This window comes from Nelusetta ayraudi, unplaced genomic scaffold, assembly GCF_046127955.1.
Source record: "Nelusetta ayraudi isolate G7.1 ecotype Tasmania unplaced genomic scaffold, CSIRO-AGI_Nayr_v1 ptg000004l, whole genome shotgun sequence".
Lineage (NCBI taxonomy): Eukaryota > Metazoa > Chordata > Actinopteri > Tetraodontiformes > Monacanthidae > Nelusetta > Nelusetta ayraudi.
The window spans coordinates 12,819,538-12,832,178 of NW_027466054.1; the positions used below are offsets into that span (position 1 = coordinate 12,819,538).

The 12,641-nt window shown below is 47.2% G+C and overlaps 1 protein-coding gene across 3 annotated transcripts; it reads left to right on the plus strand.

Moving 5' to 3' along the window:
* The first annotated feature begins 1,556 nt into the window (after positions 1-1,556).
* Positions 1,557-12,641, plus strand: LOC142894412 (zinc finger protein Aiolos-like). Of its 3 annotated transcripts, none has more exons than XM_076035595.1 (8): positions 1,557-1,709; positions 2,521-2,583; positions 2,871-2,987; positions 6,639-7,061; positions 8,246-8,413; positions 8,746-8,862; positions 9,715-9,828; positions 11,516-12,641. In XM_076035595.1, exons 2-8 carry the CDS (start codon positions 2,532-2,534, stop codon positions 12,151-12,153), a joined length of 1,629 nt encoding a protein of 542 aa, XP_075891710.1. In that variant the 5' UTR covers positions 1,557-1,709; positions 2,521-2,531; the 3' UTR covers positions 12,154-12,641. The 3 variants fall into 3 exon arrangements, with proteins under 3 accessions (XP_075891710.1, XP_075891712.1, XP_075891711.1); XM_076035597.1 differs by having other exon boundaries at positions 2,871-2,972; XM_076035596.1 differs by lacking the exon at positions 1,557-1,709 and adding an exon at positions 2,111-2,297.

A 12,641-nucleotide genomic window follows, 5' to 3' on the forward strand; every position in this document is an offset into this window, starting at 1 on the left:
TCTCTCTCTCTCTCTCTCTCTCTCCCTCTCTCTCTCTCTCTCTCTCTCACTCCTGTCGATCTCCTCCAACTCATTGCAGTCGATTCAGTCCGATGTATTGACGTGCACTGATAAAGCTCTTGAATTCCTTCGTCAACAGAAAGGCACATCGAAGCTGCAACCCCCCCCCCCACACACACACCCCCACCCCGGCCCCCACCCCCCCCTCCCACACCCACCTAAAATACACACTCTCGCATAAATTTGTTTTCACACCTGGGCTTAAAACAACAAAATATGCTCACGCTCGGTCGGTCCCGAGGGTGTCGGTGCACGTTTGCACACGGGCGCATCCAGTGGTCCGGTCCGGTGCGTGCGCTCTCGTCACCTCCCCATTATGTCGGCCTCCTTTCTCCTTCCCTTTCTCTTGCTATTAACTGGAGTGGGCAGCTATAAAAGGCAAATGGACAGTATATCCCTTCCCTCCAAGCAGCCCCCAGCAGTTCTAACAGGGCTTCCCACCACTTGGATCGCTCACTAAGTTTTAACAACGCTACAAAGCTTTTGACGATTCGTCACACGAATGCGCTTGTTTGTGAGCACAAGGTTCTTTTTGCGCGTTTAAATGGGTGCAGCACTTTGCCCGTGTTGGTTTTGAGTCATGACTTCAAAGCTGTCATCTCTGTTTCCCCCGTTTTTCATTTGCCTCCATTTTGCCATGGAAACCCAGCATGTATTGTAATTCCTTTGTGAGCGTGCTTTCTTTTGGTCCCCCCCCCCCCCCCCCCCCCCGCCTTCAGCTGGTAGCTGGTTGCCATAGACAGGCCAGTGGCAGCAGACAGGCCTTAGGAGGCTGTGTAACGCTCAGGTGGGAGCTACAGTCTTTCTAGTGCCTCATTTGTCCAGTCTGGGAAAAATAATGTGATTCACAAAAAGGCCAGAAGCTTCAGTAGCTTTCATTTATGAGGTGTCTGGCTGTGTGTGTGTGTGTGTGTGTGTGTGTGTGTGTGTGTGTGTGTGTGATGGTAGGGGGTTGGGGATTCAGGGTGAAGAAGGTTTAGGGGTTGAGGTCACAAGGTCAACAGTCGTTAATTACGCCTGTTTCTGGGGTTGCCCAAGAGTCGATAAGCTGTTTGTGCATGTTTTTTATGACTTTGTTTTTCAGCCAGGGCAAAGCCTTGGCTGAAAAGCTTGGACTGAAAACAAAGGGCACGTCATACTGTGTGCATAATAGTGTGCTTAGATTTTTTTGTTTTGTGTTTTTTGTGTTTTTTGTTGTTTTTGTTGCTTTTTTTTCTTTTACTTTTGCATTGATGAAGATTCAGGAACAGGAGAAAGAGTACAATGAGTAACTTTATTTCTTTAACCACAAGATGGTGTTAGAGTGCCTTCAATGGAAAATGGAAACAATATAAAGTACCAAAAGTTATTTCCTGTTTTAATTAAACAAAACTGTTCTGTTTTTAAGCTTAATATTTAGTTGCATGTCTGTTTGTACTGTTAATGAAGTGGTGACGAGTAACTCAAACCACTGGTGTTGTTTTTGTGCAATAAACTATGCTCCGGTCTTTGTTGCTCCACCTTGTTCAGAGGTTCCTGTTCCTTTAAGGGTCTCTCCAAAAATTAACAAACGTGACGTAGTGTATATTCCATATTCAAAGAACGTCCAGCGGCGGAGCGTGGATTCTCCCAGTGTGAGATTAGTTGTCCTCTGGGTGCAAAGCATAAAGGTAAGCTTATTTCCATCACAACTTCAACAAATGAAAGTACTCAAATAATTATTTATTTAATTTTGAACCTGTGAAAACATTTGGTAGTGCAGTACTTCTTCTTCCCACACTCTGATAATTGTATTTTATTTTTAGATCCTAATAGTTGAAACTTTTACCGGTTACTGTGAAATATAAGAAATTTACTTAAATATATTAATATTTTTTAATTTTAGTGTCATGTCTCTTTTACTTACATTGAAAAGTATGATTCTGTGGCACTTTTTACCAACTTTTTCAAAACGCAGATACAGAGTTTGTCATGCCGCTTCAAAGAATTACACGGGTGGATGGGGTTTTTTTTGTGACTGATTTGACACAAACCTGGGGCTGAGTCTTCTGCCAGTGTGAACATCGCCTTTGCGCTTGCCCCCACGAGACAGCGGCGGGGTACAGTACTAGTGCGACACTCTTCATCTCTTTCACATAAGGCTAAATGTAGTGACAAGGTCGAGCAATCAACCGTGGGCTTCTTGCCTCGGCATCTTCTCTTTTTCTTTTTTGCATAAACTTCTTTTTCCGCCGTCCAACCAACAGGAACAGCGAGATGCAAGTGTCGCTTCTATTTCCTCACATGCTGTGTAGACATAGTAGGAAAGGCTTTAAATAGTGAAGAACCCGCCATTATTGTCAGTGTCTCAAGCAGAGCGCCGCGTCATGAATGTTAACTTTTAAAAAAGTGTTCTCTGTCCCTGGTTGCTCCTTGATAAGATCCTTGATATTCCAATCAGTCTACAGGTTAACCATTAAAAACCGTGCTTCCTCTCCACAGGAAAGCTTCTCATGATGAACGCCGACAAATGTGACCTAACAACGGCCGAAGGAAATGGGATGGGTGAGTGTGTGGTGCCGTGTCTAACTGTGTGAATGTGTGCGCTGGCAGAAGACGGCACTTTCTATATCGTATGACTGTAGAGTATGGAAAACTGTGGGCGTACACGTAGAGCAGATTCTCTTGATTGTGGTTGATAGTGGAAAACACGTTGTCTACGTCCCTGCCACAGAGAAATGGTTCAGCCTCTCCTGAGGATGCGTCGTTTTCTCCAGGGAGTCGTGCTGAATTGGGGGGTGAGAGGGTGTCGTTCACGAGAAGTAAAAGAGTAACGCAGTGACCTTTTGCAGACGTCTGCAGGGATGCTGCAGGTGTGAAGCCGCAGGAGGAAGAAGAAGAGGAAGGGGAGAGGAAGGATAACTCGTTCAGTGGAGGTGCAGAGCCTGCTGAAGGTGTGACAGACTCACGTATGTATACACACCAATGTGCACATTGAACAAAGCTGTCTGTGATTCCACACTGTGTCTAGCCAGGAGTATAGAGGATGGATTGAAGGAACAGAAAGTCTAAAAAAAAAAATCCCTGAAAGTGATTTAGAAGGCTGTTATACGTGCATGTCATGGCATGTGTACATACAAGTGTTATATTCACAGTAGTCATAGCACATCGGAATGAGGAGGGGATGGGGGGGGGGGGGGTTCTTATTTTAATCTAACATAAAAAAAAAAAAATACATTTCGATACAACAGTTGCAATCAGTCAGATAGACTCTCTAGAACTTCAATGGTAACCAGTGTTTTGCTGCATAAACACCTTTCTAATTGAGTCAACAACAAAAATTCCAGGTATCTTTTAATATTCTAATTTGAATAGAGAAGATGTGTCCCCTGCTCATGTAGAAACATGCTGAGTTACATTTATTTGCAGCATTAGCAAATTTTTATTTCACGGTATTAGGCCAATTTCTGGCATTAAAGTTGTGATTTTAGTTTGGTTTAGTAGTAGTATTCATTCAGTCAACACAGGCTGCAGTCAGCGTAAACAAAATACATTACAATACAAATAGATAGTTGTTTTACACATTATTACATAAACAGATTAAAGTAAACTATACAAAGCAATTATGTAAAGTTCACTTAGTTTATATATTAAATATACATATATATATATATGTATATATATATGTATATATATATATATATATATATATATATATATATATATATATATATATATATATATATATATATATATGTACATATACATATATGTGTGACTGTCCTACATTTTCCCTTCGAAGCAGTAATATACAACAATTAAAATGCTTTGTGTCTGTACCATCTGTTTGTAAACGATCTTTTAGGAATAGTGGTGGAGTAACAAGAATAGACCATTAAAAAACATTATTAGTGACAAGTCATCACTTCTGGGAAATGCTTCAAGAGTGCTGAAATTAGTGTGCCACACAGTAAATGCAATACTTTGCAGAGTAGCAGTTGGATTTGGAACAGAGTTTAATGTTTCAATTTAATCTGTTTTACACGGCGCTTGGAAACAGAATCAAACTTCACTTGAGGGTCGTTGGAGGTCAGACTAGGCTATTCTCTGCCCCTTCTTATTTTGCACATTTTGCGTGCTGAAATACTCTCTGTCATCGTGGCTGATTTGTCTCTTTTGTCCCTCCATAGAAAAAAAAAAAAAAAAAAAAAATTAAAAAAAAGCCCACTGCGTGACTGTCCGCCCTCCTATTTATTGCTGCCTGCCACCTGTCTGCCCCACATGGGCTCCGCCTGAAGCCTCGCTGTGCCTCGGATGTGCAGCTTGCGGTTCTCTGCGATGAGACCCTGGACTCTATATCGAGCCTCTCAGAACTCTGCGTGTGCAAACTTTCCATAGCACCTCTGAGCGCTTGCTTCCCTCGATGCGAAACTCTGCTCTTGCGCTCATCACAAGCCACGACCAAGACCACAGTGTGGTTTCTGGATGGAACTGACAGGCTGGCTTCTCGTTGACACTTAGTAAGTGAGCTAGGTGAGAGGTCCTGCCTGCCAAGACTTGCGTGTCAACAGCTGTGGCATTGAGAAGCTTTAAAGAAAACATTAAAAAAAAAAAAAAAGTTGGGTCTTCGTCATTAGTGACGAACAGCAGGACAGAAGATTTCATGTTTTACGGGGATACGGCTAGATTTAGATCTGGTCAAGTGTTTTGAGGGACTTTTAGGAGGACCGTTTTCTGTTTGCCTGCCACAAGATTAATGATAAACAATCAGATCGGAAATCTTTTTTATTTTCTTTTTTTCCAAATCGTTGTTGCGATATTGGCGTTGTATGCGAGAGGCGCCCTGCTCGCCTCTCCTCTCCTCTCCCTCGGATCTGGTTTCTATGTATTCAGAGGAAATGCCTCCACCTTATCTCAAGGACACATCTTCTGAACACATCGGCCCCAAGTTCAGCTACTTGTGCTTTGGAGATGCACTTTGGACTAATATCAGTAACTGAACTAAAAATATAAATGAAGAAGTTGGGTTGTCACAGCCGATACGTTTGGATTCACAGTTAAAAGTGGAACTGCAGTTAACTGCTTTGACGAAGCCAACTTAATTACACTGAAGCCCACGTCCTGCTGTACGAGCAGTGATCAACGTGTGTCCCACTTTGCCACTAATGGTGACAAGTCTGCTGCTTTTCAGCTTGATAGTTTTTTGTGCGTTTGTATGGTTGATCCGTTACGTCACAAAGAGAAAAATCGACCAACGGGTTTGTCGGTGGCAAACTGGAATCGTGTTGGACAATGAAGCAAAGAAATTCCGCATCTTACCCTAACAATTACTCTAGCTGTTGCTTGTTTTAAAATTCCACTTTTAGACTATCGCAATGAGTCTCGCAAATTTCTCCAAACGTCACGCCAGAGCTCTGAATGTTTTGTATTCTCCCACCGAACCTATTTTGCACCTCAAGAGGCTCGTCAGGCACTGTGGTTTGCATAGGTTACGTCTTTGGGGACTTTGCGCGGTGACACAAACGGAGCATCGTGCTGGGTTTATTTTAATGTTGCCGGGCCTCTATACAAGAAACACCCGAGTGCCAGAGTGATCTGCCCCCCTGGTCCGCCGTTTCTTGTTCTGATTGTGGTAAATACAGCACACACGTTGAAAAAAACCCAACAACCCACATTTCAAAAAAGGAACAGGGGTTGTTTTTCTATTAACTGTGCTGATAGGCCTGTGAGCAGAGCAGGAGAATCTTTTAATTCAGTTTATTCAACTGCATTAATATTTACTTTTGTAAATGTTGTGAAGTGACTTTTCATGTTGTGTAACAGACTTTTCGGTCTTGGGAGAAAAAAAAGAATTCAGAGTGGACACTCGACAGTGTGTCACATTGAGATTTCATCTACGATGTGGCTGTGATGCCAGTCCGACTTTTAATAAACCGTTATTCATCAAACCCAAATGAACAACCACAAAGTCGCCTCCATAGTTTAGTGTCGTAGTACTCGGCATTGGTCTTGGTCTCGAGACCACTTTTCAAGGGTCTCGGTCTGGTCTCCGACTCGGACTGGGCGAACTCGGGAGTTTTGATCAAGACTGGTGGGGACTCAGCCGGCACTGCAATGAAAGATAATAACAGAAAAGAATCCAGCTGCTGCCTTGTTTCGCTCTGTTTGTGACACCAAGAGTGACCTGCCCCTTATCCCTAGTTAATTTAGCTGGCAAAGCAGCAAAACGTAAAGGAAATATATTAAAAGATACCTTTCTGAGAAGAAATGTTGCATTTATGTTGAAGCAAACACGAATGTGAAAAAAAAGACACTGCATTTTTTTTCTGTATTGTCATTCTTTGATTTTTACAGTCTTGGTCTTGTCTCCACCTCGAGCCCTCTAGTATATCAAGACCTCTAGTCTTGATATTTATTGATGTCTTGGTCTCGGTCGGTGCAGTCTTTATTGACAACACTACCATAGTTGAAGGAACTGTGAGTGCAGATTCTCAGCTACTTTGACAGTGGTACAAACGGTGTGTTAAAACTGACAAGTGTGTATTACCAGATGACAGCATTGGCTGTTTCCCCTCGTTTCCACCTGTCTCATCTCCCTCCCTCACTCCTCTGGCGGTCAGGTGCAATAAAGACCGAGGTGGAGGAGACGGAGATGGAGATGGAGGAGGCCGAGGGGCATCCCAAGCTCAACCCGGAAGGAGCCTTCCTGCTGAAAGCAGAGGCGGAGGTCAGCGAGGACGGGATGGAGGACGGGTACGACGACGAGAGGACGGAGGAAGACGAGGAGGAGGAGGAGGAGGAGGAGGAGGAGCGGGACGGCGAGGCCGAAGAGGAGGCAGACGCCCTGAACGAGCCGCAGAACCTGTCGCTGGCCGACTACTCGCGCTACGATGGCGGCGCCCGCGAGGTCGCTGTGGACAGCGCTTCTGCGTCTGGGGCGGCGGTCGCCCGCGCTCAGCCACCAGGAAAGCTCAACTGTGACATCTGCGGCCTGTCCTGCGTCAGCATCAACGTGCTGCTGGTGCACAAGCGCAGCCACACGGGTAAGCGAGGGACCCGCAGCTCCAACGACCCAACCTCAAACGCGAGGGGAGGAGGTGGGGGTTTGCGCAACCATCGCTCTGTCGATATCACCGGCAGATAGCGGCCCTTGCGTTGAGAGTCGCTCAGGATGTTTGTTTTCTTTTTTTTTTTTTGATTGAGCAACAGAGATTACCTAGCGTGACGCAAGTGCCTTGACTGGTGCTCCAGGCGAAAGGTTGCTTAAAAATCAGCATCAGAACGAAAACTTCAAGAACACGATGCTGGGAAGAGAACTGAGCCCACTCATCATTGGCATGTTTCCAGTCATCGTTTTGTCTCTGAAGTGTGCTATTCCCGTAAAAGATCACTCATGTGTATCTCTCGCACAAGTCTTAATGTATTCAAATCAGGAGCTGAGCGTAAAGCAACATCATGGAACAAAGCCATCACCGTGACACGGCGCCGCACACACTTTTTTTTCTGCCATTGCCAGCTTTTTGGTGCGCGTTCTTCTAGGCACGTGAAGGAGAGGAAAGGTTCCGCTAACGAGGTCGGCCCGTGAATTTCAGTTGTTGTGTGAGCATGCATGGGGTGATCGCAGACATTCCCGTTTCCTTTCTAGCACTCTGCAGTTTTCGGTAGTAGCAGTAAGCAGTTGTAACACTAGTAGCAGCTGTACTTGTAGTGATAGTTGTCGTATTGTTCGTGACAGTAGTAGTCATCATAGTGAGGGTTGTAGTAGTCGTAGTGACAGTAGTAGTAGCTGTAGTTATATTTCTAGCAGTGTTCAATTATGACAGTGATTTCGCAGTTAGTTTGTGTTCTATTTATCGTGTATTCACTTTGCTGTGTGGCTTTATTTTTAATGTTAAATCAAGTTTTAGGCAATACATTTTCATCTGAGCCACGGCGTGTTTTTCACCGTGCCTTCAACTTTTAACAGTCATTTGAGGAATCTGAGAACTCAGGTTACTCATGGTAATGATTTCAAACACAGCAAAAGACTTGTCGCACTTTTTTTTCTCTTTCTTTTCTTTAATTTTCTATATTAAAAAATTCCAATAGTTTGGAATTAAAGGAAACGTTCAAAATTTCTCTCAAGATTACGTGTTATCATGGGTATCTTAAGCTAGGATACAAAAGTGAAAAAACTACTCCAAATCCCCTCTGTTTGATTCACAATGTTTTTACGTCTTCCTGCCAGGCGAGAGGCCATTTCACTGCTCCCAGTGCGGGGCCTCCTTCACACAGAAGGGAAACCTGCTTCGCCACATCAAACTGCACTCCGGAGAGAAACCCTTCAAGTGCCCCATGTGCAGCTACGCCTGCCGCCGCCGTGACGCTCTCAGCGGGCACCTGCGCACCCACTCTGGTACCCGCCTGCCGCACGTGCGCTTCACTCGCACGCACAAAGCCGATGTGCGCCGATGCTTAGCGCACCTGCGTTCGCCTTCAGCTGACTCGGCTTTCCAGTGACACCCTGCAAACAACCAACCTGTTTTTTTCATTTCGAACTCATTTGCTTTCAGTTTTCGTGAGTCATACGTAAAAACGATCCGCATCCTTATCAGTTTTTGTGCACAACCGCTCCAGGAAATCATCGTCTCTGTGTCCCCGGTTACTGTTGTTGTTGTTATTGGGTTTGTTTTTTTTCTCTGTGTGTGTGCTTGTTTGGTGATCTTCTGCAATTTCTGCCTCTCGCAGTCGAGAAGCCCTTCAAGTGCAACCACTGCAGTCGCAGCTACAAGCAGCGCAGCTCGCTGGAGGAGCACCGGGAGAGGTGCCACGTCTACATTCAGAGCAAAGGTCCCGCTGAGCGAGGTGAGCGCACGTAGCATCTGGCCTCTCGTGCAAAAACACAACATTTATCATGGGCCCCACTCTGCACCTGTCCACGATCAAATCGTCCTCCCCAGGTGCCTCGTTCTGTTTTTTGTTTTTTTCCTAGGCCTCGTTTGGTTCACAGGCCAAGTTTTTAGCCCTGTCGGTGAAGCTAAATAGGTTATAGCCGCTTGCGTTGCTGCAGCTCAGCAAAAAATTAGGCGCCCGCTTGCTTTCCGAGCGGCGAAGGGGAGGCCAAAAATTAGGGCAGATATACACCCACACGCGCGCTCGCACAAGGCGCGGCCTACCCTCGATGTCTATAACCCCCCCCATAATGCTTTTTACGTCCTGACGGGGCAGTTGCACCGTTGCAACACTGACTCGCTGCTTCTGTGGTCAACGGATGTCGTAAGTTGATGCCTGATGGTGCCGTAGCGGTGAGGAAGCACATCCTCATCCTGTGGTCGATGTTCCTGCACCCGTGAAGTAACGAGGCGCCAGGAAGTGAGGTCAAAGTCGTGTCTCAATTTTGATATCGCACTTCTGCCAAGGTGACTCAAGCCGGCTGATGCCTGCTGTCAGATGAGGTTTCGTGTTTTTTTTCCTCTACTTTTTGAGAGAAACGAAACCCATTCGTACCCTCAGCAGCCTCGTCAGGTGGACAGATGCGACTGCCTTTTTTCCGCCCGATCGAGAAACGTCTCCCAGAGTCGCCGTCACACTGAACGCTCTCTCTCTCTCTCTCTCTCTCTCTCTCTCTCTTTCTCCCTCTCTCCCTCTCTCTCTCTTTCTCACTCTCTCTCTCTTTGTCTCTCTCTCTGTCGGTCTCTCTCTTCTCTCACTGTGCAGCAGAGGACGGCCCCACAGCCAGGGCCAACATGGGCAGTGAGCGCGCCCTGCTGCTCGACAGGCTCGCCAGCAATGTTGCCAAAAGGAAGAGCACCATGCCTCAGAAGTTCACTGGTAAGAGGGGAACCCACTGATCACTGGCGAATATACGTGTATATCTATATATATCTATATATCTGTGCGTGTGTGTGTGTGTGCATTTGTATATACATATATATTATATATTATATATATATTGGAAAGCTATGCTAAACCTTTTTAAGCAACTCATAGAAAATATTGACTGTGATCGTCCGCAGCTTCTTCACTGCTTCGTGTTCAGTGTCCGCGCTGCTTGTGCTCTTTTTTTCTGTGCCTGTGCTTCACAATTTAAAATAAAAAAAAAAAAGTGTTGTTTTTCTAGATTGCCTCATCTCGCGCCGCCTCAGCTGTTTTGTCTCTGCCGGCCTGTCGTGTCAGTGCTGGCACAGGAATCAAAACGCAGCAAACACCTGCCTCTCGCCACCTGCGCACGCCAGAGACTCGACTCCGCTGGCACAAATTCTCAGGCCAAATTAGGTCATAGGTGGGTATTACAAGTCCCGAGTGATTAAATGCATTACAGGGGTGTGATTGAAAAGGAAAAAATGAACGCGCAGTCAAAACTTCCACGCTGAGCTACTCACCCAGGCAGTCCTGTCGAGCGACAGCCAGACTGGTTGTCAGTAAAAGGCAGACCTCAAGGGCGTCGACACACCCCCTCCGCTTTGTGCGGGTTAAGCCTCGCTAACGTTGTAGTTTCGTAATCAAGCACCTCGAGAAACGAAGCACCGAGTATCAGCAGAAGGGAGGGGAAAAAAGAAAGAAAGAAAGAAACCTGTCACATCTCCTCTCTGGGTTTGCAAAATGAAAGATCTCTCAATATGAGAACCACAGGGGAAAGAGAAGTAATTTCTGCAACCACAGAGAGAAAAAAAAGAGCAGACGGGAGGTGAGAAACGTGAGCAGGTGTTCTCGCCGTCTCCTCTCCTCTCCCTTCCTCTCTTCTTGTGCAGCTGCACCGTCTATACCGTCTGCTTCCTGTCAGCCCTCCTCTGTCCTCTTGCGGCTAACGGGCTCTCTGGAGGTGCGTTGCCGCCGCCGCCGCCTTTGAAGCATCTCTTGCAGCCTGCAAGCGGCTCCCTTTGCAATTTGCAAGGAGCCCCCCCAAAACCACTCCCTTCCCCTGACCCTGCGTGTACACTTTTTCAACGTGCAAAAAGTGACAAGAAGTCATGTGACATGTTTATGTCTGTGAAGGTTCTCAGTCACATTGTAGAAGCGTTAAGTCGGGGCAACTGGACTTGTTCTTGTGACCTTAAAGACGTTTCGCGTCTCATCCGAAAGGCTTCTTAACTTCAGTTCTGTCCAGTTGCCTCAACTTAACCAGCTACCAGCTTTGCCGCTGCCGCCGCCTTCCTGCAACTGTTCCGTCCGCTCCGGACTGTCGTGAAAACTTCTTCCTGCGGAGCCCTGAATACCCTTCAATACCCCTTCCCCCAACCCCTCGTCCCCCTGCGTGCGCACTGTGTCAACAGTGACACAGGGGTCACCTGATGCAACCAGGGACCAGTATGTCTGTGAAGGTTCTGAGTCATCCAGGTCGTCTTAATGTAGAAGGGTTAAGTCGGAGCTGCTGGACTTGTGACTTTCACCTTGATGATCCAGTTGCCCCAACTTAGCCCTTCCACAACCAGCGACCAGCTTTACCGGCGCTGCCGCCTCCACCTGCGGAGCCCTGAGTGCTCTCCATCCTCCACCTCCCCACTACCCTTTTTTCAAGGAGACAACGCGGTCTGCCTGGACCTGAGCTTCAACAAGGAGCTGCTCCAGCGAAGCGACAACGTCAAGGATCCTCCAACGGGCTCCCCGGGGCCCGACGGCCACCACCAGGACAGCGAGGCGGTGTCCTCGCACAGGCCGTCCTACTCACTCCCCCTGGGCCGCAGCACCGCCTCCATGGGTCTGACCAACGGCCACAAGATGGGCCTCCACCTGCTGGGGCTCCCCCACGCCACCCAACCCCCGCTCGGCATGGACTCCTTCCACCACGACGGCAGCCCGCTGGCCCAGCCTGTCGTATACAGCTTGGGTCACCTGCTGGGGGGGGGACTGGGCCACCAGAACGGCCTCCCCCACCACCCGCACCCCCAGCCGCACTCCCAGCCCGTCCCGCTGTCGCCGCTGGAGGCGCTGCGGGCGGGGCGCTCCGACGGTGAGGCCGGGGCCGTGCCCGGCGCCGTCTACCCCTGCGCCCACTGCAGGGTGGTCTTCCTGGACTACGTCATGTTCACCATCCACATGGGCTGCCACGGCTTCCGCGACCCACTCGAGTGCAACGTGTGTGGCCACCGCAGCCAGGACCGCTACGAGTTCTCCTCGCACATAGCCCGCGGCGAGCACCGCCTGGAACTGAAGTAGCTACGAAGTCACGGTTCCATGGAAAAAGAGGCAAATCGACGGAGCCCCCTGCGCCCGCGCAGCAGATGCCGGGGCAGGGTAGTCAGTCATAACGTAGCACATCAAGCTAACAACCAGCCAACCATCTCACTCTCTGTATGACTGCGATGTGTGTGTGAAATGTGTGTGTGTGTATGTGTGTGTTGTGTAAAAGAGGGATTGAGAGAGACGTAACGAGCATCACCGTTCTTAGTCATCGTGTGACCCTTTGTAAAGAGTCTGTAAGGCTCTTAGTTAGTACTTTACTAATAAATTCTGATCTGCGTATAATATAAACTTGTACATTCCACAGCGGCGAAGATGAGCACATTTATTTATGTTCCTGCCGCAGGTGTTCCTGTTGTCACTGTCAAGTTGTAAAAAAAAAACAAAAAAAACATGAATAAAAGAGCACTTCTTTTTTTTCCTTCTTTGAAAATAGAAGAATGAAGTGTAGATTCTATGAAAAA

What these genes read in the sequence shown, in the direction of transcription:
- LOC142894412 (XM_076035595.1), top strand. Translation starts at nt 2,532, where the DNA reads ATGATGAACGCCGACAAATGTGACCTAACAACGGCCGAAGGAAATGGG. An exon ending in TGAAGGTGTGACAGACTCAC is followed by an intron (nt 2,988 to 6,638) that starts GTATGTATACAC and finishes TCTGGCGGTCAG; the next exon opens with GTGCAATAAAGACCGAGGTG. An exon ending in GCACAAGCGCAGCCACACGG is followed by an intron (nt 7,062 to 8,245) that starts GTAAGCGAGGGA and finishes TCTTCCTGCCAG; the next exon opens with GCGAGAGGCCATTTCACTGC.